The sequence below is a fragment of the Rhinoraja longicauda genome, chromosome 26, assembly GCF_053455715.1.
Source record: "Rhinoraja longicauda isolate Sanriku21f chromosome 26, sRhiLon1.1, whole genome shotgun sequence".
In the NCBI taxonomy this organism is placed as follows: domain Eukaryota; kingdom Metazoa; phylum Chordata; class Chondrichthyes; order Rajiformes; family Arhynchobatidae; genus Rhinoraja; species Rhinoraja longicauda.
This window is the reverse complement of record NC_135978.1, coordinates 30381659-30408511: the sequence shown is the minus strand read 5'-3', so window position 1 is coordinate 30408511 and position 26853 is coordinate 30381659. Positions and strand designations below refer to the sequence as shown.

General features: G+C 50.8%; 1 protein-coding gene across 1 annotated transcript in view; it reads left to right on the top strand.

The window, feature by feature from the left end:
• Positions 1 to 3190, top strand: part of LOC144606259 (coiled-coil domain-containing 92B-like) — a 42279-nt gene extending 39089 nt beyond the window's left edge. The window contains exon 3 of the mRNA XM_078422180.1: positions 865 to 3190. Within this exon, the coding sequence (XP_078278306.1) occupies positions 865 to 1571 (707 nt within the window). The 3' untranslated portion in view covers positions 1572 to 3190. The remainder of the gene's footprint in view (positions 1 to 864) is intronic.
• Positions 3191 to 26853: the final 23663 nt, after the last annotated feature.

Here is a 26853-nt window from a genome sequence, read left to right as displayed (position 1 = left end):
TCCTACCTTCTCCCCGTACCCCCTGACTCCGCTATCCTTAAGAGCTCTATCTAACTCTCTCTTGAAAGCATCCAGAGAATTGGCGCCCACTGCCGTCTGAGGCAGAGAATTCCACAGATTCACAACTCTCTGACTGAAAAAGTTTTTCCTCATCTCCGTTCTAAATCGCCGACCCCTTATTCTTGTCACGTGCACCGAGGTGCAGTGAAAAGCTGATGTGAAAAAGCTTTGAGAAGCTAACCCAGAAAGGTGTGCATCTCTCTCTCTTCCCCCCCCTCTCATCTCTCTCTCTCTCTCCCCCCCCTCTCCTCTCTCCCTCTCCCTCTCCATCTCTCTCCCTCCCCCTCTCCATCTCTCACCCACTCCCTCTCTCCCCCTCGCTCCAACTCTCCTTCCCCCTTTCCCTCTCTCCCTCCCCCTCTCCATCTCTCCTCATTTCCCTCCCCTCCCCCTCCCCCTCCCTCCCTCTCTCTCACACGTTCTCCCTCTCTCCCCCCCTCCCTCCCTCTCTCACGATCCCCCTTTCCCCCCTCCGCCTCTCTCTCTCACGTTCTCCCTCTCCCCCCCCTCCCTCTCTCTCTCCCACGTTCCCCCTCTCTCTCTCCCATGTTCCCCCTTTCCCCCTCCCTCTCTCTCCCCCTTTCCCCCTCTCCCACGTTCCCCCTTTCCCCCTCCCACTCTCTCCCTCCCTCTCCCCCCTCCCCCCTGTCTCTCCCACATTCCCCCTCCCCCCTCCCCCTCTCTCTCTCTCTCCCCCACGTTCCCCCTCTCCCCCTCTCTCCCACGTTTCCCCTCTCTCTCCCTCCCCCTCCTCCCCCTCTCCCCCACGTTACCCCCTCTCCCCCCCCCCCCTCTCCTGTGCAGAGGCAGTGAGTGAGGGTGCGTTGGACTGTGGGCCGCTGGAGTTGCTGCTGTGGGAGAGGGAGCAGCGTAACGCTGCGCTGAGGCGGGAGCTCCATCACAAGGAGTCGCTGATCGGGGCGCTGGAGGGGTCCATGCGGCGGCGGGAGCGAATGTTCCTGGACGAGCTGAAGCGCCGGGGCCACCGCATGGCCGTGCTGAGCGGCGAGCTGCAACGCCAGTCCGAGGCGGCCGCCGGCCTCTCCCTCCAGCTGCACAACGTCAAGCTCAGGCTGGGCGGCTCGCGGCCCCCCGACCAGCCCCCCGACCGACCCATCCCCTCCTCCCCCGTCTACACCGCCGTCACGCTGAAGAAGAGCCACAAACACCACTGCAGAGCGCCAGTCGCCACCCGGGCCACCGGAGGCAGCAGAGCTCCCGGCAGGAGCTGCAACCAGCAGAGATACCTCACCACCTGGGACGCCATGCCCGACCCTGCCTTGTTCCTGCAGGCCAGGCGGCAACACCAAACCCAACCCCATCCCCAACCCCATCCCCAACCCCATCCCCAACCCCACCCCCATCCCCATCCCCATCCCTCCATCCCGGACTACAGCGGCTGGAATCCGCCCAGAGCTCCAGCCCAAGGAGACTCAAAGCCCTTGGACCTTCTGGGACCTCCGGCAGATACGGAGATCCCTCTCACCGACGACGAAGAGCCACAGAAGTAACCCGGTCAGAAGTCCCCACTTCTTTATTGTTTTGGTGATTTGGAAACTAGGAGGGCGGTGGGGGAGAGAACTTCTTCCAGAAGGTTAAAAGGGCACGTCGGGAGGCGACCCTCGTGGTGGACAATGAGGGTTGAGGAGCCCTTGACTGTGTGGACTGAGTAGATGCCCCCAGTGTGTGTGTGTGTGTGTGTGTGTGTGTCCTCTCCAGGTGGAGTCGACGTTCTTCATGGCCAGGCTTGACTTTGCTCTGGACCTTCTCCCTCAACCTCAACGCGGCCCTGAGTCGGGGTTGCCAACTATCTCTCTCCCAAATACGGGACAAAGGGTGACGCCCCACATGACCTCGCCCAGCCTGTGGCCACCTGCTCCCGCTCCACCATTGGCGGCCGCCGTTAGGCCCACACAAACCGTTAGCCTACACTGTCCCGGGCAACAGCGGCCCGCGGGCCGAACACGGGGCTAACGGAGTGTGGTCGCCTAACCTGCGGGCCCAATATGTGACAAGGGCGGTTCCTTATGGGACAAAACCAATTCAGCCCAAAATACGGGATGTCCCGGCTAATACGGGCCAGTTGGCAACCTTGGCCCTGGGTCAAACACAAGCTAAGGGATGGGCAGTGTAAAAACAGCCTTATCTTAGGTGGTACAACCCAAGCTGGCAGATCCTGCACAGCTCTGACACTTAGGAACTGCAGACGCTGAAATCCCAAGCCAAACACAAAGTGCTGGAGGAACTACTAACGTGTGGGTTTGTGGGTTCATTGGCTTCTGTAAATTCCCCCTGGTGTGTCAACGCAGTGGGTGAGAAAGTGGGATAACGTCGAACTAGTGTGAGCGGGCGATCGCTGGTCGGCATGGACTCGGTGGGCCGAAGGGCCTTCTTCCACAATGTACCTCTAAACTAAACTAAACTTGATACAACGATTGGCTTTTCGGCGGCGTAGCGGGTAGAGCCGCTGCCTCACAGCGTCAGAGATCCGGGTTCAATCCTGACCTTGGGTGCTGTCTGTGCGTGGGGTTTGCACGTTCTCCCTGTGACCGCGTGGGTTTCCTCCGGGTGCTCCGGTTTCCTCCCACATTCCAAAGACGTGCAGGTTTGTAGGTTAATTGGCCTTCAGTAAATTGCCCTCTCGTGTGTGGGATACGAAAGTGGGTTAACATGGAACTAGCGTGCGGGTCGGTGTGGACTCGGTGGGCCGAAGGGCCTGTTTCCACATTGTAGCTTAGCTTAGAGATACATCGCTGAAACAGGCCCTTCGGCCCACCGTGTCCGCGCCAACCAGCAATTGCCGCCCACTTGCACTATCCGACACACACTAGGGACAATTTAGTGTGGGAGGAAACCGGAGCACCCGGAGAAAACCCACACAGGTCACGGGGAGAAGGCAGGAGAATGGGGTTGAGCAGGAAAGATAGACCAGCCATGATTGAATGGCGGAGTAGAGTTGATGGGCCAAATGGCCTAATTCTGCCCCTATAACTTATGAACCTCTGACCCAAAACGTCGCCTGACAATTGAATTGCCCTCCGCGGATACTGCCTGACCCGCCGAGTTCTTCCGACACTTTTCTTTGTTGTTTTGCTGAAAATATTGCAGTGTGCTTCTTGTTCAAGATTGGGGGGAGGTGGGGGAGAGGGGAGGTGGGGGAGAGGGGAGGTGGGGGAGAGGGGAGGTGGGGGAGAGGGGAGGTGGGGGAGAGGGGAGGTGGGGGAGAGGGGAGGTGGGGGAGAGGGGAGGTGGGGGAGAGGGGAGGTGGGGGAGAGGGGAGGTGGGGGAGAGGGGAGGTGGGGGAGAGGGGAGGTGGGGGAGAGGGGAGGTGGGGGAGAGGGGAGGTGGGGGAGAGGGGAGGTGGGGGAGAGGGGAGGTGGGGGAGAGGGGAGGTGGGGGCTGAATCACTAATTCAATCATTTATTTATTGAATCAAATCAGCTGGTTACTGTAATAAATCTTTGAAAATCAGACTCCAGTGTAACAAAGATTCTGAACACACGGTGGCGCAGCGGTAGAGTTGCTGCCTCACAGCGCCGGAGATCCCGGTTCGATCCCGACTACGGGCGCTGTCTGTACGGGGTTTGTACGTTCTCCCCGTGACCTTCGTGGGTTTTCCCCGGGATCTCCGGTTTCCTCCCACACTCCAAAGACGTACAGGTTTGTATGCTATGTGTCAGAGAAAAACTGCAGATGCTGGTTTAAATCGAAGGTTGACACAAAACGCTGGAGTAACTCAGGGTGTCAGGCAGCATCTCGGGAGAGAAGGAATGGGTGACATTTCGGGTCGAGACCCTCCTTCAGAAGAAAGGTCTCGACCCGAAACGCCACACTTTCCTTCTCTCCCAAGATGCTGCCTGACCATAGAAACATAGAAAATAGGTGCAGGAGTAGGCCATTCGGCCCTTCGAGCCTGCACCGCCATTCAATGTTATCATGGCTGATCATCCAACTCAGTATCCCGTACCTGCCTTCTCTCCATACCCCCTGATCCCTTTAGCCACAAGGGCCACATCTAACTCCCTCTTAAATATAGCCAATGAACTGGCCTCAACTACCCTCTGTGGCAGAGAATTCCACAGATTCACCACTCTGTGTGAAAAAAACATTCTCATCTCGGTCCTAAAAGACTTCCCCCTTATCCTTAAACTGTGACCCTTGTTCTGGACTTCCCCAACATCGACCCGCTGAGTTACTCCAGCATTTTGCATCTGCCAGGATTGCAGGTTAATTGGCTTTGGTAAAATTGTACAAGTGTGTGTAGGATAATGTGAGTGTGTGGGGATCACTGGTCGGGGCAGACCCAGTGGGCCGAAGGGCCTGGTAACATGCTGTGTCTCTAAACTAAACTAAACTAAACACGCCTGCCTCTAATTTGTGCTGCAGATACTGTTCTATCGTGAGCACAATTGAAGCCAAAAAGCAATAAAAAGCACGGCGTGGATCTGACAGAGACTCCAGCAGCAGAATGCCACCTCTTCACTGGTTTGAGTTGTGTAAGAGATCACGGTGTCTACTCAACCCCAGTGGGCTTCAAGGCCTTTTAAAGGGTGTCCAGGATCAGCTTTGCTGTTGATATCCTTGCAATGTGTAGTGCAACTCTTTTTCCACAGACAGGGACATAGAGTCACACAGGCCCTTCGGCCCAACTTGCCCACACCGGCCAACTTGTCCCATCTAATCCCACCTGCCTGCGTTGGGCCCATATCCCTCTAAGCCTGACATATCCATGTGCCTGTCTAATTGTTTCTTAATCATTGGGATAGTCCCTGCCTCCACTACAATAGGCAATAGACAATAGGTGCAGGAGTAGGCCATTCGGCCCTCCGAGCCAGCACCACCATTCAATGTAATCATGGCTGATCATTCTCAATCAGTACCCCGTTCCTGCCTTCTCCCCATACCCCCCGAGTCCGCTATCCTTAAGAGCTCTATCTAGCTCTCTCTTGAATGCATTCAGAGAATTGGCCTCCACTGCCTTCTGAGCCAGAGAATTCCACAGATTCACAACTCTGACTGAAAAAGTTTTTCCTCATCTCCGTTCTAAATGGCCTACCCCTTATTCTTAAACTGTGGCCCCTGGTTCTGGACTCCCCCAACATTGGGAACATGTTTCCTGCCTCTAACGTGTCCAACCCCTTAATAATCTTATACGTTTCGATAAGATCCCCTCTCATCCTTCTAAATTCCAGTGTATACAAGCATCCTTCTAAATTCCAGTGTATAGTGTATACTACCTCCTCCGGCAACTCGTTCCACACACCCACCACCCTTTGTGTGAGAAAGTTACCCCCCAGATTCCTATTAAATCTTTCTCCCCCTCACCTTAAACCTATGTCCTCAGGTTCTCGATTCCCCTCCTCTGGGCAAGAGGCTCTATGGGCGTCTACCCGATCTATCCCTCTCATGATTTTACTGTACACCTCTATAAGATCGCCCCTCATCCTCCAGCGCTCCAAGGAGCCCCAGCCTGCTCAACCTCTCCCTCTCGCGCACGCCTTCGAGTCCTGGCAACGTCCTGGTAAATCACCTCTGCGCCTTTTCCAGCTTGACAACATGGGAGGTCAAATGGTCCAATACAGTGCGTGTAGGCAGGAGTTGCAGAAGTAACTCAGCGGGCCAGGCAGCATCTCTGGAGGAGAAGAATTAGGTGACGTTCCTTCAGATTAAAAGTGAAATGGCGGGGGGGGGGGGGGGGGGGGGGGGGGAGGGGGATAAACTGGAGGTGAGAAAAGGCCAGAACAAACCAGGGCTGGCGACAGATGACCTGAGCAAGGGTGGAGCCCACAATGGCCCATTGTTGGCTGGGGAAGGTGTGATAACAAGAGGGGTACAAGGATGCAAACAGTGGAGCTGGTAGGATGACTATGGTGGGGGAGTAGGGAGGAGAGAACTTTACAAACGGTTCTTTGATTCTCCACATTATCTCATGTCAATCTAGTAAGAAAGGGTCCTGACCAGAAATCTCACCCATTCCTTCTCTCCAGAGATGCTGAGTTACCCCAGCATTTTGTATCTACCTTCGATTTAAACCAGCATCTGCAGTTCTTTCCTACACACCCCACATGGTGTAATGTGCAAGACAGCGTATAACACATGGAAACAAGGAACGAGCTGCCGGAGGAGGTAGTCGAGGCAGGGACTATCGCAACGTTTAAGAGACACTTGGACAGGTACATGGATAGGACGGGTTTGGAGGGATGTGGGCCAAACGTGGGCAGGTGGGACTAGTGTAGATGGGGCATGTTGGCCGGTGTGGGCAGGTGGGACTAGTGTGCATGGGGCATGTTGGCCGGTGTGGGCAGGTGGGACTAGTGTAGATGGGGCATGTTGGCCGGTGTGGGCAGGTGGGACTAGTGTAGATGGGGCTTGTTGGCCGGTGTGGGCAGGTGGGACTAGTGTAGATGGGGCTTGTTGGTCAGTGTGAACAGGTGGGACTAGTGTAGATGGGGCTTGTTGGCCGGTGTGGGCGGGTGGGGCTAGTGTAGATGGGGCTTGTTGGCCGGTGTGGGCGGGTGGGGCTAGTGTAGATGCTGGTTAATACACTAAAGAACACATAATGCTGGAGTAACTCAGTGGGTCAGACAGCATGTCCGGAGAACATGCACAGGTGATGTTTTAGGTTGAGACCTTTCTTCAGACTGATTGTAGGGGTGGGGGGGGGGGGGGGGGGGGGGGAAGAAGAAATCTGGGAACGGGGAAGAGGCAGGACAGAGCGAGGCAGGTGATAGGTCGACATCGGCGAGTGGAGTTTTCATAAGTTGTTGGAGAATTAGGCCATTCGGCCCATTAAGTCTACTCCGCCATTCAATCATGGTTGATCTATTTCTCCCTCTCAATCCCATTCTCCTGCCTTCTCCCCGTAACCTTCGACACCCTTACGAACCAAGAACCTATCAATCCCCAACGTAGACATATCCATTGACTTGGTTTGGATAGGCAGATGGTTGAAGCCAAAGGCCAGTGATAAGAAAGGAAGGTGTGAAACAGGTTTAAAGAGTTGCAGATCGCGAAGCCAGAGGGAGAAAAATGGCGGGAGGGTGAAATAGGTCTGAGTCCAGGTGGGGCATGGGGGAGCGGTGGGGAGATGAGGGGGGGGGAGATGAGGGGGGGTTAGTGAGAGGTTACCTAACATTGGAGAATTCACCTTGCGTACCGCTGGGCTGTAAGCTACCCAAATGGAATATGAGGTGCTGTTCCTCCAGTTTGCATGTGGCCTCACTCTAGCAATGGAGGAGGCCCAGGACAGAAAGGTCCAAATGGGAAGGGGAGCTAAAATGGTTCGCAACCGGGAGATTGTGTAGGCCTTGGTGGACCGAGCGACAACTCAGGAGTAACTCGGCAGGTGAGGCAGCATCTCTGTAGTCTGAAGAAGGGTCCCGACCCGAATCGTCACCCATCCCTTCTCCCCAGAGATGTTTCCTGACCCGCTGAGTTACCCCGGCATTTTGTGTCTATCTTCGGTATAAACCAGCATCTGCAGTTCCTTCCTACATATCTCTGGAGAACATGGATAGATGATGTTTCGGGTCAGGATGGGACCTTTCTTCACACTCTGAAGTGGGGGGGGGGGGGGGGGGGGGAAAGAGAGCTGGAAAAACAGTCCGAAATGTCTATCCATGTCTGTCTGAAGAAGGGTCTTGATCCAAAACGTCACCTATCATTGTCCTCCAGTGCCTGACCCGCTGAGTTACTCCAGCAACATGTGTCGATCTTTAACACAACTCCCTCACTAGCTCTGGGCCATGCAAGCATTTACTGGCTCTGTACAGATTAGAATCTACTTAGTGACCAGCCCTTAAAGGTTATGACCTTAAAGAGACACAGGTTAGTTGACAATGGACTTTATCATTGTTCCATTAAAACACGTCCAAACTGTGGCCTCCTTTTCTCCAGAGATGCTGCCTGACCCGCTGAGTTAGTCCAGCACTCTGTGTCCATGTTCTCCAGAGATGCTGCCTGACCCGCTGAGTTAGTCCAGCACTCTGTGTCCATGTTCTCCAGAGATGCTGCCTGACCCGCTGAGTTAGTCCAGCACTCTGTGTCCATGTTCTCCAGAGATGCTGCCTGACCCGCTGAGTTAGTCCAGCACTCTGTGTCCATGTTCTCCAGAGATGCTGCCTGACCCGCTGAGTTAGTCCAGCACTCTGTGTCCATGTTCTCCAGAGATGCTGCCTGACCCGCTGAGTTAGTCCAGCACTCTGTGTCCATGTTCTCCAGAGATGCTGCCTGACCCGCTGAGTTACTCCAGCACTGTGTCCATGTTCTCCAGAGATGCTGCCTGACCCGCTGAGTTACTCCAGCACTCTGTGTCCATGTTCTCCAGAGATGCTGCCTGACCCGCTGAGTTAGTCCAGCACTCTGTGTCCATGTTCTCCAGAGATGCTGCCTGACCCGCTGAGTTAGTCCAGCACTCTGTGTCCATGTTCTCCAGAGATGCTGCCTGACCCGCTGAGTTAGTCCAGCACTCTGTGTCTATCTACAGCCTCACAAGATCCACTAGTTACGATACAATTCATTAATATTACCTCAAAGCCAAACATCTTCAGTCCATCTAAAAGCGAATACGGTTGAAACAACTTCATTGTTAACTGCTCGGCCCAACATTTAAAATACATTTGGACATGTTCATAAGTTCTAGGAGCGGAATTAGGCCATTCGGCCCATTAAGTCAACTCTGCCATTCAATCATGGCTGATCCATCTTTCCCTCTCAACTCCATTCTCCTGCCTTCTCCCCATAACCCCTGACACCCGCACTAATCAAGAATCCGTCAATACCTGCCTTCGAAATCTCCATTGACTTGGCCTCCACAGCTGTCTGTGGGAATGAATCCCACAGATTCACCACCTTCTGACTAAAGAAATTCCTCCTCATCTCCTTTCTAAAGGTACGAACTTTTATTCTGAGGCTGTGGCCTCTTTGGACCTAGACACTCCCACTAGTGGAAACATGCTCTCCACATCCACTCCTTTCACTATTCGGTACTTTTCAATGAGGTTCCCCCCTCATCCATCTAAACCCCAGTGAGTACAGGCCCATGCCTTCAAACGCTTATCACATGTTAACCCAACTCATTCCTGGGATCATTCTCGCCAACCACCTCCGGCTCCACTCCAGAGCCTTTGGGATCTCCAGGTTTGGAGTGGAAAGGCCCAGATATGTGCAGGTGGGACTAGTCTAGGTGGGTCACCTTGGATAGAGTGGGCAAGTTGGGCCGAAGGGCCTGTTTCCATGCCGTGTGACCCTAATAGTTTTTTTTTGTCTCAGAATCTAAACAGGAATTTGACTCATCAGGTTATCATCGTCAATCTCTCTATACCTGTTGGGCATCTTCTAACAGCCACTCAGTAATGAAGATGGTGGGAAGAGTCCATCAGGTTCGATACGATTTTGCCTTTGAATGATTCACAGAGACATCCTAGTGAGGAATTGAGGGTGGCCTTTAGTCAGAGTCCCTGGTCAACTGCAGACACAAAGAACTGCAGATGCGGGTTTACAAAAAAAAAGACAATGTGCTGGAATAACTAATTCAGCCAGGCAACATCCGAATGGTGAAAGGCTGGGACGGACTGGACATGGAGAGGATGTTTCCACTAGTGGCAGAGTCACTAGTGGCAGAGTCCAGGGCCAGAGGCCACAGCCTCAGAATTAAAGGACGTTCCTTTAGGAAGGAGATGAGGAGTTTCTTTTGCCAGCGGGTGGTGAATCTGTGGAATTCTTTGCCCTAGACGGCTGTGGAGGCCAAGTCAGTGGATATTTTTAAGGCAGAAATATAGATTCCTGACTAGTACGGGTGTCCGGGGTTATCGGGAGAAGGCAGGAGAATGGGACTGTGAGGGAAAGAAAGATCAGCCATGCTCGAATGGCCGAGTAGACACGATGGGCCGAATGGCCTAGTTCTTCTTCCATCACTTATGACCTTATCCCTGGGGAACATGGACAGGTGATGTTTCGGACTGATTTTCCCTGCTCTCTCCACACCACCAGTCTGAAGAAGGGTCCCGACCCGGTTCATGTTCTCTCTCCGGAGTTGCAGCCTGACCCACTGTGTTACTCCAGCACTTTGTGCCTTCCTCAGTAATAGGTTCTGATTGCTGTTTTAATGACTAGTCTTGAAAGCCTGAGTGCCAAGGATATATAAATGAACTTACTTCCCCAGAAACATCAAAAACCTTGTTTGTGTGCAAGGGTAAATAGGGAACTGGAGAGGAAATGTCAGCGTTCAAAGGTTTAGTAAATCATCTGCCCAATGATATTCAGTAGAATGGGCTAGTGTTGTTGGTATCAATTATGAATAAATGCCGATGGTCTTTTTGTTTATTAATAGAGAATCTATGAATCGTGGCACCAACATTTTTATTTGTACATGATGGCTTTGATCGCATATTGCAATTGAATTTCTATACTTTCTGCATATGAAAACCAATGTTTAAATCATATTTAGCAGTATCATCTCTTTAACAGGATTAAAAAGAATAAAGTGAAACCATAAACCCATCTTCAGAAGGTTTGCCCTGATGTTAGCATGCATTCCGCTGAGTCGGAAGCCCAGGCAATATTTCATGTGACCTTGTGGATCAATTTAATCCCCTTGTCAATTTTTTTTAAGGGATTCAGCACAGAAACAGGCCCTTTGGCCCCACCGAGTCCACACCGACCAGCGATCCCCACACACTAACACTGCCCTACACACACACTAGGGACGATTTTACATTTAGACCAAGCCCATTACCCTGCAAACCTGCACGTCTTTGGAGTGTGGGAGGAAACCGAAGATCTCGGAGAAAACCCACGCAGGTCACGGGGAGAACGTGCAAACTCCGCGCAGACAGCACCCGTGGTCGGGATCGAACCCGGGTCTCCGGCGCTGTGAGGCAGCAACTCCACCGCTGCGCCATTTGTGGGTCTGTTTGCCAGATGATATTCTTCGAACAGAAGGAACAAGTGTTAATTTGATTTCCTCTGGCAAGGGTTTAAGGTTATACATGTTGGAAAAGTAAACTTTCGTTATGGATTTTATGTCAAACCATTTCAAGAACACATCCGGAGGGAATAATCATGATGTTCATCTGTACTGACTGACTATAACAATGGAGGGGGGGCGGGGGTCACATTTAATGTAGGATAACGTGGAATGTCCGATAACATTGAGGATTCTAGCGGACAGTAATAGAGTCATACAGCGCGGAAACAGGCCCTTCGGCCCAACTTGCCCATGCCGACCAACATGTCCCATGTATACTAGTCCCATCTGCCTGCGTTTGGCCCATATCCCTCTAAACCTGGCTTTCCATGTAACTGTCCAAATGTCTCTTAAACGTTGCGAATAGTATCTGCCTCAACTATCTCGCATGCACGTTCCATACGCCCACCACCCTTTATATAATAAAGTTACCCCTTAGGTTCCTATTAAACCTTTCCCCCCTTCACCTTAACCATATGTCCTCTGGTTCTCGATCCCCTACTCTGGGCAAGAGACTCTGTGTAAACCCGATCTATTCCTCTCATGATTTTGTACACCTCCATAAGGTCACCCCTCATCCTCCTGCGGTCCTAGCATACACAACCTCTCCCTATAGCTCAGACCATCGAGTCCTGGCAACATCCTCGTAAATCTTCTCTGCACCCTTTCCAGCTTGATGTCTTTCTTTTTAACATGGTGCCCGGAACTGAACACAACCCTCTAAATGCGGCCTCACCAACATCTCATACAACTGCAACGTGACCTCCCAACTTCTCTACTCACGTGCAACTGCGCAGCACAGCGAGATTCCTCTTACGTATTTACACATGTGGGCGGCGCCATGTCTTGGCGCCATTTGCAAAGTGAGGTCGGCCCGCCCGCTCGGTCCACTGGAGCGGTTCCTGATCCAGGCGAGCCCCAGGCTCCTGCAAGGCCTTCAACTGGATCGACCGGCGAACCCAGGTCCCTCTCCTCTCCTCGCCCGGCTAACTCTGTGTCCAGGGGCGCCTCCTGCAGCCCACCTTGAAGATGCCGGAGCCATTACCCCAGCCCACCGGCCCACGCTCCGCATGCCCGACTTCCCCAGGGGCTGCCTCCCGGTTACACCGTGCGCCGAGCCTTCGGGCAGCTTCTGTGAATCTCCACCACTGGCTGACACGAAAGATCGCAGCAGTCAGTCAAGGGTCTCAAATCTGCACCATTCCAACATGTTGGCATCTCAGGAAATCCTGAAGTTGCAATTTTCCCATTGATTAAAGATGGAGTTGGCCCACGGATCTCCCGGCAAGGTGGCGCAGCGGTAGAGTTGCTGCCTTACAGCGAATGCAGCGCCGGAGACTCAGGTTCGATCCTGACTACGGGCGCCGTCTGTACGGAGTTTGTACGTTCTCCCCGTGACCTGCGTGGGTTTTCTCCAAGATCTTCGGTTTCCTCCCACACTCCAAAGACGTACAGGTTTGTAGGTTAATTGGCTGAGCAAATGTAAAAATTGTTCCTAGTGTGTGTAGGATAGTGTTAATGTGCGGGGATCGCTGGGCGGTGCGGACCCGGTGGGCTGAAGGGCCTGTTTCTGCGCTGTATCTCTAAATCTAAGAATCTAAATAAAGGGTGGCACGGTGGTGCAGCAGAAGAGCTGCTGCCTTACAGCGCCAGAGACCCGGGTTAGATCCTGACTATGGGCGCTGTCTGTACGGAGTTCATACGTTATCCCTGTGACCTGCGTGGGTTTTGTCCAGGTACTGCGGTTTCCTCCCACACTCCAAAGACGTACATGTTTGTAGATTAATTAGCTTTGGTAAAATGGTCTCTGGTCTGTAGGATAGTGCTGGAGTACAGGGTGATCGCTGGTGGGCACAGACTCGCTGGGCTGAAGGGTCTGATTCCGTGCTGTATCTCTAAAGTTTAAAGGCCCTTCGGCCCACAGAGTGCATGCTGACCATCAACCACCCGTTCACTCCAGTTCTACATTATCCCATCCTATCCATCCACTGTCTGGACACCAGGGACAATTTAACCGAAGGAGGAAACCGGGGAACCCAGAGAAAACCCACGTGGTCACTGGGAGAACGTGCAAACTCCACACAGACAGCACCAGAGGCCAGGATCGAACCAGGGCCTCTGGTGCTGTTAGGCAGCGGCTCTACCAGTTGAGGTACTGGTGAGAATCAGGAGCAAGACCACCCTCCCAGACCACGACTACCTGCCTTCTACAGGTCACCGTTTCCAGTGAAGTTAAGTTAGTTCACTCAACAAGCACAACTCTCGGTGCTCAAGTGGTAAAAAAAACCAGAGAACCGAGGAGGGGGCCACTGGGGACGACAGGCGCGAGGAAGGGGCTGGTAGGAGACGGTATTGCCTCCAGCACCTTCAAGGTCAGCTGCAGGAGGTGCCCCCTGGGACGAGGGTTGCCAACTGTCCCTTATTAGCCGGGACATCCCGTGTTTTGGGCTAAATTGGTATGCCCCTTACGGGACTTGAGGAAGGATATTCTTGCTATTGAGGGCGTGCAGCGAAGGTTTACTAGGTTAATTCCTGGAATGGCGGGACTGTCATATGTTGAAAGACTGGAGCGACTAGGCTTGTATACACTGGAATTTAGAAGGATGAGAGGGGATCTTATCGAAACGTATAAGATTATTAAGGGATTGGACACGTTAGAGGCAGGAAACATGTTCCCAATGTTGGGGGAGTCCAGAACAAGGGGCCACAGTTTAAGAATAAGGGTAGGCCATTTAGAATGGAGATGAGGAAAAACTTTTTCAGTCAGAGAGTTGTGAATCTGTGGAATTCTCTGCCTCGGAAGGCAGTGGAGGCCAATTCTCTGAATGCATTCAAGAGAGAGCTAGATAGAGCGCTTAAGGATAGCGGAGTCAGGGGGTATGGGGAGAAGGCAGGAACGGGGTACTGATTGAGAATGGTCAGCCATGATCACATTGAATGGCGGTGTTGGCTCGAAGGGCCGAATGGCCTCCTCCTCACCTATTGTCTCTTGGACCGCCCTTGTCCTGCATTAGTAGGGTTGCCAACTTCTTCACTCCCCAAATAAGGGACAAAGGGTGACATCACCGCCCCACGCGACCTCACCCAGCCAGCGGCCACGTGCTCCCGTGGTGGAGCGGGAGCACGTGTCCGCTGGCTTGGTGAGGTCGCGTGGGGCGGTGACGTCACCTTGTCCCGTATTTGGGAGTGAGGAAGTTGGCAACCCTAGTTTCTACTGAAGATGGATACAAAGTGCTGGAGTAGCTCAGCAGTTTGGGCAGCATCTTTGGAGGAAAAGGATGACATTTTGTGTCAGGATCCTTCAGACCATTTGTGTCAATACTCAAAAATTGCTGCAGAATCCTATCTGCTAAAAATTTCACTCCAGTCAGGCAAGAATTGCTTGCTACGTCGCATTATTTTTGCATTCACTCCCATCCACATTAGTGTTAATTGTTAATTGGTATACTCCAACTCCCCCTCCCATTCACACAATGACCTTTCTGTCCTGGGCCTCCTCCACTGTCAGACTGAGGCCCAGCGAAAATTAGAGGAACAGCACCTCCTGATTCGCTTGGGCAGCTCACACCCCAGCGGTATGAATATTGATTTCTCTAATTTCAAGTAACCCTTGCCTTCCTTCTCGGTCCCTTCCCATTCTAGTTTGACTAGTTCTCCTGTACCCCTGATTAAATATTACTGTAGGCCTTGTTGTCACCTTCCCCTCGACAATGAACGATTCTACATTTCCTGAACTGCTTGTTCTGTTTTCACACCTTGCCCTTCCATATCTCTAGACTCCCTCTCCCCCGACTGTCCGAAGGAGGGTTTCGACTAGGGTTGCCAACTGTCCAGTATCAGCCGGGACATCCCGTATTTTGGGCAAAATTGGTCGGTCCCATATGGGACTGCCCTTGTCCCGTATTAGTAGGGTTGCCAACTTCCACACTCCCAACGGCGATGTCACCCTTTGTTCTTTATTTGGTAGTTAGGAAGTTGGCAACCCTACTAATACGGGACAAGGGCGGTCCTGTACGGAACAAACTCATTTAGGCCATAATACTGGATGTCCCGGCTAATACAGGACAGTTGGCAACCTTAGTAGAAACTAGTATCTGCAGTTCCTTCTTATACAAATGGTCTGTTAGATTTCCCAATCTCGAGTGATCGAAACATAAGATTATTAAGGGTTTGGACATGTTAGAGGCAGGAAACATGTTCCCAATGTTGGGGGAGTCCAGAACAAGGGGCCACAGTTTAAGAATAAGGGGTAGGCCATTTAGAACGGAGATGAGGAAAAACATTTTCAGTCAGAGAGTTGTGAATCTGTGGAATTCTCTGCCTCAGAAGGCAGTGGAGGCCAATTCTCTGAATGCATTCAAGAGAGAGCTAGATAGAGCTCTTAAGGATAGCAGAGTCAGGGGGTATGGGGAGAAGGCAGGAACGGGGTACTGATTGAGAATGATCAGCCATGATCACATTGAATGGCGGTGCTGGCTCAAAGGGCCGAATGGCCTACTCCTGCACCTGTTGTCTATTAATCCTGGAGTATTCCAAGCACAGGCCTCTAATTGGTACAATTAGATTATCCTTGGAATAAGAGACCTGTGCAGTTATTCTTGGCATCACTAATAGAAAGTAATTCCATTTTCTTTCACTAGCCCTGTGTATTTACCAAGTCTGATTAAAGGTGAAACACCACCACCTTGTGGTAGGAGGCTAGTTTGCAGTGCAGCATTCTGCAAGTACCACAACTGAAATAGACACATGGAATGGTTTAGAGACTCGGGTCAAATGGACCAGCTTAGGTAGGCTGCCTTGGTTGTTGTGGACAAGTTGGGCAAGAGGGCCCCATTTGCATGCTGTACAGCCATGACAGACCAGAACAAATATGGATGTTTCAACTACAGAGTCAATTAGCACAGAAACAGGTCCAGCCTGCATTCTGCACTGATCTTTGACACAAACCCATTGTTGAGACTTAGAGATAGAGTGTGGAAACAGGCCCTTCAGCCCAGTCCGCATCAACCAGCGATTACCCCGTACACTAGCACTAACTAGGATTGCCAACTTGCTAACTCCACATACGGGACAAGGTGACGTCACCGCCCCGCGCCCCACGTGGCCTCACCCAGCCAGCGGCCACGTGCTCCCGCTCCACCAATGGCGGCCACCCGGGCTGGGAGGCGGGTGGCCATGCAACCTCCGTTAGGTGAACACACTCGGCCTCGCTCCCCAAACACATTCTGTTAGTCTGCACTGTACAGGCCTACAGTGGCCCCCAGAGGCCTAATGCAGGACAAACTAATTTAGCCCAATATACAGGATGTCCCAGTTAATAGAGGACAGTTGGCAACCCTAGCACTAACCTACACACCAAGGACAATTTTACTGAAGCCAATTAACCTAAATAAGACCCCTCTCTTTTATCTCAACCCTAAAAGAGGGTGGTGAATTTGTGAAATTCATTGCCAGAGATGGTTGTGGAGGCTAAGTCAATGGATACAAGGCAGAGATTGACAGATTCTTGATTAGTCAAGGTGTCAGTGGTTATGGGGAGAAGGCATGGGGAATGGGGTTGGGAGGGAAAGATAGATCAGCCATGATTGAATGTCGGAGTAGACTTGATGGGCCAAATAGCCTAATTCTGCTCCTATAACATGAATTTATGAACCTACAAACCTGTACATGTGGAGTTTGGGAGGGAACTTGAGTAACCCAGAGAAAACCCACATTGTACATTCTCCCTGTGACTATCTCCTTACAGACAGCGCCTGTAGTCAGGATCAAACCCGGGTCACCATACTGCTATGCCAGTGCTGCCTGAATTCTTCCCAGCTGTTATCAGGCAACTGAATCATTCTACCACCACCAGAGAGCGGAGCTGAACTACTATCTACCTCTGATGTCCCTTCAATACCCTTGGTTGCACTTTGCTGGCTTTACCTTGCACCAAACATTATTCCTCATGTATCTATACTGTAAATGGATTGATTGTAATCACATATTGTCCTTCCACTGGCTTGCACATAACAGCTTACTGTACCTCAGTACACGTGACAATAAACTAAGACTTCTCACCAGATTCTACAATTAAGCTACACTAGTGGGCAGAGGCCACTCAGTATGGGCTTAAAGGGGAAACGCCACACTGGGTGATACTCACAGGGAGAGCAGAGAAACTCCTCAGTTGCCTTTCCACCACAACCCCATCTTTAGAGTTCAGAGGTACATGGTTCTCCAGCCAACCGAGTCTGTGCCAACCAGCAATCACCCTGTACACATTAGGGACAATTTACAATTTTACCAAGGCCAATTAACCTACAAAACTGTCGGTCTGGAGTGTGGGAGGAAACCGGAGTACCTGGAGGAGACCCACATGGTCACAGGGAGAACGTACAGATTATGTGCAGATGGCACCCATGGTCAGGGTCGAACCCAGGTCTCTGGTGCTGGAAGGCAGCAACTCTACTGTGGTACCACCCTATAGGGGTAACCTGGAGGCCAGTTAACCGACAAACCCACACGTCTTCAGGGCTTGGGAAGAAACCCAAGTACCTGGAGGAAACCCATGTGTTCACAGGGTGAACATGCTAACTCCACACAGACAACACCCAAGGTCAGGATCAAACCTGGATCTCTGGCACGGTGGCATCAGCTCTACCAGCTGCACCACTTGGGCCAGTGTCTGCCATCAGAAAGCCAGTTCTTAATCTATACGATAAAGTCACTGTTAAATGTGAAATCTTCAAGTTTGCAGAGGGCACAAAGTTGGGTGGCAGTGTGAGCTGTGAGGAGGATGGTATGAGGCTGCAGGGTGTCTTGGATAGGTTGGGCGAGTGTGCAGGTGCAGTATAATGTGGATAAATGAGAGTTTATCCACTGGTGGCAAGATCAAGGCAGATTATCTGAATGGTGTCAGATTAGGAAAAGGGGAGGTACAACGAGACCCAGGTGTGCTTTCAGTCACTGAAAGCATGCAGGTACAGCAGGCAATGAAGAAAGCAAATGGCATGCTGGCCTTCATAATGAGAGGATTTGAGTATAGGAGCAAAGTCATGTTGCAGTTGTACAGGGCCCTAGTGAGAGCACACCTGGAGTATGTGTGCAGTTTTGGCATCCTTATTAGAGGAAGGACATTCGTGCTATTGAGGGAGTGCAGTGTGGGTTCACCAGGTTAATTCCCGGGAAGGCGGGACTGACATGTGATGAAAGAATGGATCGACTTGTCATAGTCACTGGAATTTAAGATGGGGGAATCTTACAGAAATATAACATTAAGGACCTGCACAGGCTAGATGCAGGAAAAAAAAAAATCCCAATGTTGGGGGAGTCCAGAACTAGGGGGTCACGTTTAAGAATAAAGGGTAGGCCATTTATGAATGAGATGAGGAAAACCTTTTCACCCAGAGAGTTGTGAATCTGAAATTCTCTGCCACAGAAGGCAGTGGAGGCCAATTCACTGGGTGTTCAAGAGGGAGTTAGATAGAGTTTTGGTCTCCTAATCTGAGGAAAGACATTCTTGCCATAGAGGGAGTACAGAGAAGGTTCACCAGATTGATTCTTGGGATGGCAGGACTTTCATATGAAGAAAGACTGGATAGACTAGGCTTGTACTCGCTGGAATTTAGAAGATTGAGGGGGGATCTTATAGAAACGTACAAAATTCTTAAGGGGTTGGACAGGCTAGATGCAGGAAGATTGTTCCCGATGTTGGGGAAGTCCAGAACAAGGGGTCACAGTTTAAGGATAAGGGGGAAGTCTTTTAGGACCGAGATTATAGGTTTTTTTCACACAGAGTGGTGAATCTGTGGAATTCTCTGCCACAGAAGGTAGTCGAGGCCAGTTCATTGGCTATATTTAAGAGGGAGTTAGATGTGGCCCGTGTGGCTAAAGGGATCAGGGGGTATGGAGAGAAGGCAGGTACGGGATACTGAGTTGGATGATCAGCCATGATCATATTGAATGGCGGTGCAGGCTCGAAGGGCCGAATGGCCTACTCCTGCACCTATTTTCTATGTTTCTATATCGTTTTTAGGGCCAGTGGAATCAAGGGCTATGGGGAGAAGTAGGGCACAGGTTACAGAGTGTGGATGATCAGCCATGATCACAATGAATGGCAGCGCTGGCTCAAAGGGCCACTGCCTGCACCTATTTTCTATGTAATCTATGGAATCAAGGGATATGGGGAGAAAGCAGGGACAGGGTACCAATCGCAACATGATCATATCGAAGGGCTGAATGGCCTACTCCTGCACCTAGTTTCTAATGGTTCTATGTTACTCCCATGCATCTTAAAATCATGTTTCTGCTATTTTAATGGTCGGGTTTAGAAGAGGAACTGGCTGACACAATGGCCCCAGCCAGGAGATTGGTCAATAAAGTACATGCTCAATCTGTGCAGCGGATGGAAACCATCAAGCTGGCTTTACATTACAATTAACAGAATTATCCTAACTGCACACAAGGACAAAGCTCTGGAGTAACGCAGGTCAGGCAGCATCTCTGGAGAACATGGATGGGTGATGTTTTGGGTCAAGATCCTTCAGGAGGATTGTAGCAGGGAAGAAGAAAGGTGGAGAAGGAGAGAGGCAGGAGTACAAAGTGGGGCAGGTGATAGGACAACCGAAGGGAGGGTTTGATCAGCAGATGATCGAAACACAGACAAGAACAGAAGGCAAGAGACGGGTTTGAAGAGTTGCGGATTGTGAAGCCAGAGGAGAGGAACGTAGGCGGGGCGGAAGGGAGAAATGGATGAGAGTCCACGTGGGGCACTGGGGAGGGTTGGAGGTTACCCAAAATTGGAGAACTCTCATCCTGTTTCTCCAGAGATGTTGCCCGATCTGCCGAGTAACTCCAGCACTTTGTTTACATCATCAGGGTTCATATGGTTGGGTTGCAAGCTACCCAAGTGAAATACAAGATGTTGTTCCTTACAGAGAGTTGTGAATCTGTGGAATTCTCTGCCTCAGAAGGCAGTGGAGGCTAATTCTCTGAATGCATTCAAGAGAGAGCTGGATAGAGCTCTTAAGGATAGCGGAGTCAGGGGGTATGGGGAGAAGGCAGAAACGGGTATGGATTGAATGATCAGCCATGATCACATTGAATGGCGGTGCTGGCTCGAAGGCCCGAATGGCCTCCTCCTGCACCTATTGTCTTACTGTTGAGTTTAAGCTGCCCGAGTGGAAAACTACCTAGTCTTAATGTAATTGGAACACCCAGCTGGCACTCCGACAGGTGCAGAAGTTTGCATCAATACAACTGTGAGTAGACATTAAGTATTGTACTCTATCCCACAAAGCACCGCATTGTGGAAATCCTGCCCCATTGTAACAATGTCAGTTTTTACTCGCCAGCATTATAGAGTCACAGCGCAGAAACAGGTCCTTCGGCCCAACTTACCCACATGTCCCATCTACATTATTCCCACATGACTGCATTTGGCCCATATCCCTCCAAACCCGTCCCATCCATGTACTATAAGAAAATAATTGCAGATGCTGGTACAAATCGAAGGTATTTATTCACAAAGTGCTGGAGTAACTCAGGTCGGGCAGCATCTCGGGAGAGAAGGAATGGGTGACGTTTCGGGTCGAGACCCTTCTTCAGACTTTTTTTTTATGGGTGACGTTTCGGAGTATGTACTACCCCGTCCCATCCATGTACCCGTCTAACAGTTTTCTTAAATGTTGCGATAGTCCCTGCCTCAACTACCTCCTCCGGCAGCTCATTCCATACACCCACCACCCTTTGAGAAAAAGTTACCCCTCGGGTTCCTATTAAATCTTCACTCCCCCCCCACCCCCCACCCACCTTAAACCCACATCCTTGGGTTCTTGATTCCCTTCTCTGGGGAAGAGGCTGCACATCTACCCGATCTATTCCTCTCACGATTTGTGCAGTCAAAAGTGTAGAACCAAAAATTCTCCACTGTGGAAGATTTAAATATTTGCAACCATCAAAGCGAATAGAGTCAAGAATTTATTTTTGTTTATGGTACAGTCTGCACAAATCCAAAGCCCAAGAAATACTCATCTTAGAAATAATCATTTATAAAAAACTTACAATTTAAATACCAAAGGATATTACCTTGTAGCAGCAGAAAGCCACTTAACACCAAGTTTCACCCTGGCCAAAACTGGCAAGGCAGAATCCATTCTGGAGAAATCAACTCCAAATTGTTCAGTGACAATTGAATTAAAGGGACTTCACATCTTGCTGCACATTGGAACAAACTTCAATTTGTGCATATGTTTACAGTTCCAACATAGAACAAGTCCAGTAATCAGAGCCAGAGCCAGAGATATCACAGCAGCAGCGAGGAGGATGTTGTCAGCTACATTTTCTGTGGAGAGATAGAAAGGCAGACTTTAATAACACCACCATTGGATAATGATACAACTGCTCCACGATTTATCACACAGGAACGCCAAGGGGTAGCGTTTTCCACACAAAGAGTGGCGGGGGTAAGGAACAAGATGCCAGAGTAGATAGTTGAGGCAGGTATTATTGCAATGTTTGAGAAACAGTAACAGGTACATGGACAGGACAAGTTTGGAGGGATATGGCCGAAATGTAGGCAGGTGGGACTAGTAGCTGGGACACAGGTTGGGCCGAAGGATCTGTTTCCATAGTGTATGATTCCATGGTATTGCTAGAGTAACTTAGAGTCAGGCAACAGATTTTAGTTTAGAGATATAGCAACAGGCCCTTCGGCCCACCAAATCCATGCTGACCATCAATCCCTGTGCATTTACACCATCCTACAGACAATTTACACCATGCAAATTAGCCTACGGAGCTGTACGTCTTGAGAGTGTGGGAGGAAACCAGAGCTCCCAGAGAAAACCCACACAGGTCATGGGGAGAATGTACAAACTCTGCACAGACAACTCCCATAACGAGGATTGAACCTGGATCTCTGGGGTTGCAAGGCAGCAACTACCACTGCACCAGAGGATCTCTGGAGATCATGGAGGGGTGACATTTCAGGTTGGAACCCTCAAGTACAGAGTCTTCATTCTGCGTTTCTATGATTTATCCTAATGATGAAGAGGGGCATTACCAAAACGTTGTCCAAATAGTGCAGTTCTGGACCCCATCATAAAAGTCTCCATGTTAGGGCACAGATATGCCATGTGGTCATGTGACTACCTTGAGGAATATGGCGGTCTAAGCTATAATCAGAGCATTTGCAATTCAATACAACTGGCCTGTTTACTATAGAGGCAGATACAGGCAAAAACTACCCTCTATTTTAAGTGCAAACTTTGATGGCTTGATATATTTGGCAATGAGCTCAACTAACCAATTAAAATCTGAACTACAGAACCATCTATTGTTATCAAGAGAAATATCAATAATATCTACTGTTTGGGTTGGGCAAGTTGGGCCACATTTCCATGTTGTATGATGCAAGAACAGTGATAGGAAACAGTTTGTATGAAAAACTGGCTAGTTCGGACCTTTTGAGAGAAATCTTAAATAGACTGCATTAAATTTGCTTGCATGTTTTGGAATAGGTAGACCATTTCATACCGTTTGGTTCGGAAGAGGCTGCAGCAGTCTTTTCTTCAGGAGAGAAGATGACGGGCTTCTTCAAAGTCACCAGACCTTGGTCACGGGCTTTAATGGACACAAATTCACCCGAACTTCTGACCGTTCCTGTTAAGAGAAAGGTTTTTTTTTTTTGCACATGAGCCGACTGAAATCTCACTAGTTTATGAAATAAATTCAGACTGCTGTTCCAATCAATTGGAAACACTAATGACTGTGGAATTCTTGGATATTGAGCAAGGAGGGAAAGCAAATTCAGAGCACTTCAGAGAGATGCAAAGCGCTGGAGTAACTCAGTGGGCCTGGCAGCATCCCTGGAGAAAAAGAATGGATGACATTTTGGGTCAGGACCAGTCATGGTCAGACTGGGAAGATAGTTGGCCAAAACAAGACAAGGCAAAAGCTAGCTTAGTGGATAAATTTAGTTCCAAGAGCAGAATTAGGCCATTCGGCCCATCAAGACTACCCCACCGTTCATGGTACACCCTCAACCCCATTCTCCTGCCTTCTTCCTATATATTGTCATGTGTGCCAAGGTACAGCAGAAAGCATTTGGACAGTCTCAAATTCAATTAGTACGAATACAACCAGGCCAAACACAAGTAGAGATGAAGAGAAAAAAGTGCTAGCATGCAGAATATAGTAGTTTGCCACCATTGTGGTGTGTTCCAGAGAAAGTTAAGGATGAAGGGGGACCTCATTGAAACTTACTGAATCGCAAAAGGCCTGGATAGAGTGGATGTGGAGTGGATGTTTTCACTAGTGGGAGAGTCTAGGACCAGAGCCCAGAGCCTCAAAATAAGGACGGACCTTTAGAAAGGAGACGAGGAGGAATTTCTTTATTCAGAGGGAGGGGTGGAGGGGGGGAGGGAGGGGGAGGGAGGGGGAGGGAGGGAGGGGGAGGGGAGGGAGGGAGGGGGGGGGAGGGGGAGGGAGGGGGAGGGAGGGGGAGGGAGGGGGAGGGAGGGGGAGGGAGGGGGAGGGAGGGGGAGGGAGGGGGAGGGGGAGGGAGGGGGAGGGAGGGGGAGGGAGGGGGAGGGAGGGGGAGGGAGGGGGAGGGAGGGGGAGGGAGGGGGAGGGAGGGGGAGGGAGGGGGAGGGAGGGGGAGGGAGGGGGAGGGAGGGGGAGGGAGGGGGAGGGAGGGGGAGGGAGGGGGAGGGAGGGGGAGGGAGGGGGAGGGAGGGGGAGGGAGGGGGAGGGAGGGGGAGGGAGGGGGAGGGAGGGGAGGGAGGGGGAGGGAGGGGGAGGGAGGGGGAGGGAGGGGGAGGGAGGGGGAGGGAGGGGGAGGGAGGGGGAGGAGGGGGAGGGAGGGGGAGGGAGGGGGAGGGAGGGGGAGGGAGGGGGAGGGAGGGGGAGGGAGGGGGAGGGAGGGGGAGGGAGGGGGAGGGAGGGGGAGGGAGGGGGAGGGAGGGGGAGGGAGGGGGAGGGAGGGGGAGGGAGGGGGAGGGAGGGGGAGGGAGGGGGAGGGAGGGGGAGGGAGGGGGAGGGAGGGGGAGGGAGGGGGAGGGAGGGGGAGGGAGGGGGAGGGAGGGGGAGGGAGGGGGAGGGAGGGGGAGGGAGGGGGGATTCCCCATTGCCACAGACAGCTGTGGAGGACAAGTCAATGGATTTTTTAAAGGCAGAGATTGATATAGATTCTTGATTAGTACAGGTGTCAAGGGTTATGGGGAGAAGGCAGGAGAATGGGGGTGGAGGAGGAAAGATAATCAGCCATGATTGAATGGCAGAGTAGACTTGATGGGCTAATTCGGTTCCTATCTCTTATGAAAGTCCAGTGTGTATAATGAGATGGGTGGAAAATAAAGACTGCACCCTAGCTTATGGAAGGACTGTTCAGAAATTACTTGCGGGTATTAGTTAATGGTGCTTTTATTGTCATGTGCAAATGCAGCAAAATTATTTTTCTTCCATGCAGTCTAGTAAAGTATTGCCTTACCCGAGCATGTCAGATTAGCAAGACTATTTGAGCCACTATCAGATGCTTACTTTTACCAGGGTGGCAGGCTGGGACACACTCTACATCAGACAAGGGGCACACGTTGGCACTGCAGTGAACGTAGACCTACAAACAAACAACATTCCATTAAGCAGCACGTCCCAAGCGGTGCGATCAACAGCGCTACACAACGTTCATCCTCACCTCACCACTCAGTAGACCCCGTGTGTTCCGATCCCAAAATTGGAACGTTTTCACCTCAAACCACTTGTGATGCGTGGGAATTAACACTCCAGGAGTTGCAACGACCGAATGGAGCTGGGTCAAATAATTGTCCCCATAGTAGGGGCACCTAGACAAAGAGAAAACAGCTTCATGTTCTCGAGTACAAGGTTTCTATTGCATCCCACGGAGAACAGACCATGGGAGAACGGTGGCCATTATGGCTGACTGTCTGCCATAACCAAGTAGACTTAGACTCTAGAGACGTGGCGTGAACAGGCCCTTCGGCCCATCGAGTCTGTGCCATCCAAATATCACCCCATACAAACATCATCCATTTGTACAATTTTAATTTTACTGAAGCCTTTTAAACTACAAGCCTGTAGGTCTTGGGAGTGTGGAAGGAAATTGGGGAAAACCCACGCGGTCATAGGGAGAAATTACAAACTCTGTACAGATAGTACCTGTAGTCAGGATCAAACCTGCTTCTCTGGTGCTATAAGGCAACAATATCACTGAGCCATGGAAGGGATGCTCATTCAGACATTTTAAATGTTATATCTAGAGATATGATGAAGCATCTCCCTGCAGGTCTTCACATAGTCCATCATGGATGGATTTCAAAAGAAGTTTATAAACAGTGGAGGCAGCGCACACAACTCTTTATAAATTAGTGATGTTGTCTTTGCCACTGTTTAACAGTCACTCCGTCCACTATGACCAAATTCTGTTATAAAGTAGTTTGTAGTAACGAGGGTAGACTGACCCAACGTAGGGAAAACCAAGAACATGGGTTTAAGGTGAAGGGGAAAGATTTAATAGGGATCCGAGGGGTAACCATTTTCACACAGAGGGTGGTGGGTGTATGGAACAAGCTGCCAGAGGAGGTAGTTGAGGCAGGGACTATCACAATGCTTAAGAAACAATTAGACAGGTACATGGGTAGGACAGGTTTAGAGGGATATGGGCCAATTGCAGGGAGATGGGACTAGTGTAGATGGGACATGTTGGTCGGAATGGGCAAGTTGGGCTGAAGGGCATGTTTTGATGCTATGGGACCATGACTGCATTAAAGTGTCAGAAAATAACTGCAGATGCTGGTTCAAATTGAAGGTGGGCACAAAATGCTGGAGTAACGCAGGTCAGGCAGCATCTCAGGAGAGAAGGAATGGGTGACGTTTTGGGTCGAGACCCTTCTTCAGACTGATGTCAGGGGAGGGGGCGGGCCCTGAAATGTCACCCATTCCTTCTCTCCCAAGATGCTGCCTGACCCGCTGAGTTCCTCCAGCATCTTGTGACTGCATTAAAGATAACCAAGCTAAGGAAAGGTCAGTGCATCTGAAATACGATGAACAAATACTCTTGGAACGATATGACTTTATTTATCCCAGGAGGGAAATTGATCTGCCAACAGTCATAAAACACAAAACACATGAAACGTGAAACTAAAGTGACAAGTGGGGAAATGGCCAATAGAAGCCAGTGCTTGATTAACCAAGAGTTGCATCCACTGTATGGAGTTATACTTGCCCATTCACAAGGATGCTCCACTGTTTGCCAAGATGGCGGTCCCGTGTCTGGGTAGCCCAGCAGTCGTTCAGTACTAGCGCAATGCTGGTGTCATGCCGGTGGAGAAGGCGCACTTCCACGTACACCGGCTCGCGGAGGTAACTGACTATCGGGTAGTCCTCATCAGCAAACCAGCTGGTGTAGGACAGGTCTAGGGGAAACAGACCAAGAGTAGATCAGGACAGGTTGACCCAGAACGGGGCCGGAGGCGGAGACGACAATCAAGGCATAGTTACCTTTAGCTATTCTCATTTCCAAATGGAGGACCCCATCGTAGACCACAGGGGAGGGAGGGGAGAGGGTGTTGACTCTCAGCGTTATGGGGACGTTCTCACTGCGGTTCAGGTAACACTTCACATGCAACCTGTGAACGCAGCGTTAGAAACTTTTCAGAATCAGAACTCATGTTTGTACATTCACAAGTTATAGTGACCCAAGTTATCCTGAACTGCAGCACGAACCAACCATGTTTTCCCAGAGATTCTGTCTCCCACAGAGTTACTCCAGCACTGCCTTTATTCACAGAGCTGCATCCATGAAGGTGGAAAGCAAGAACTCAGATGTC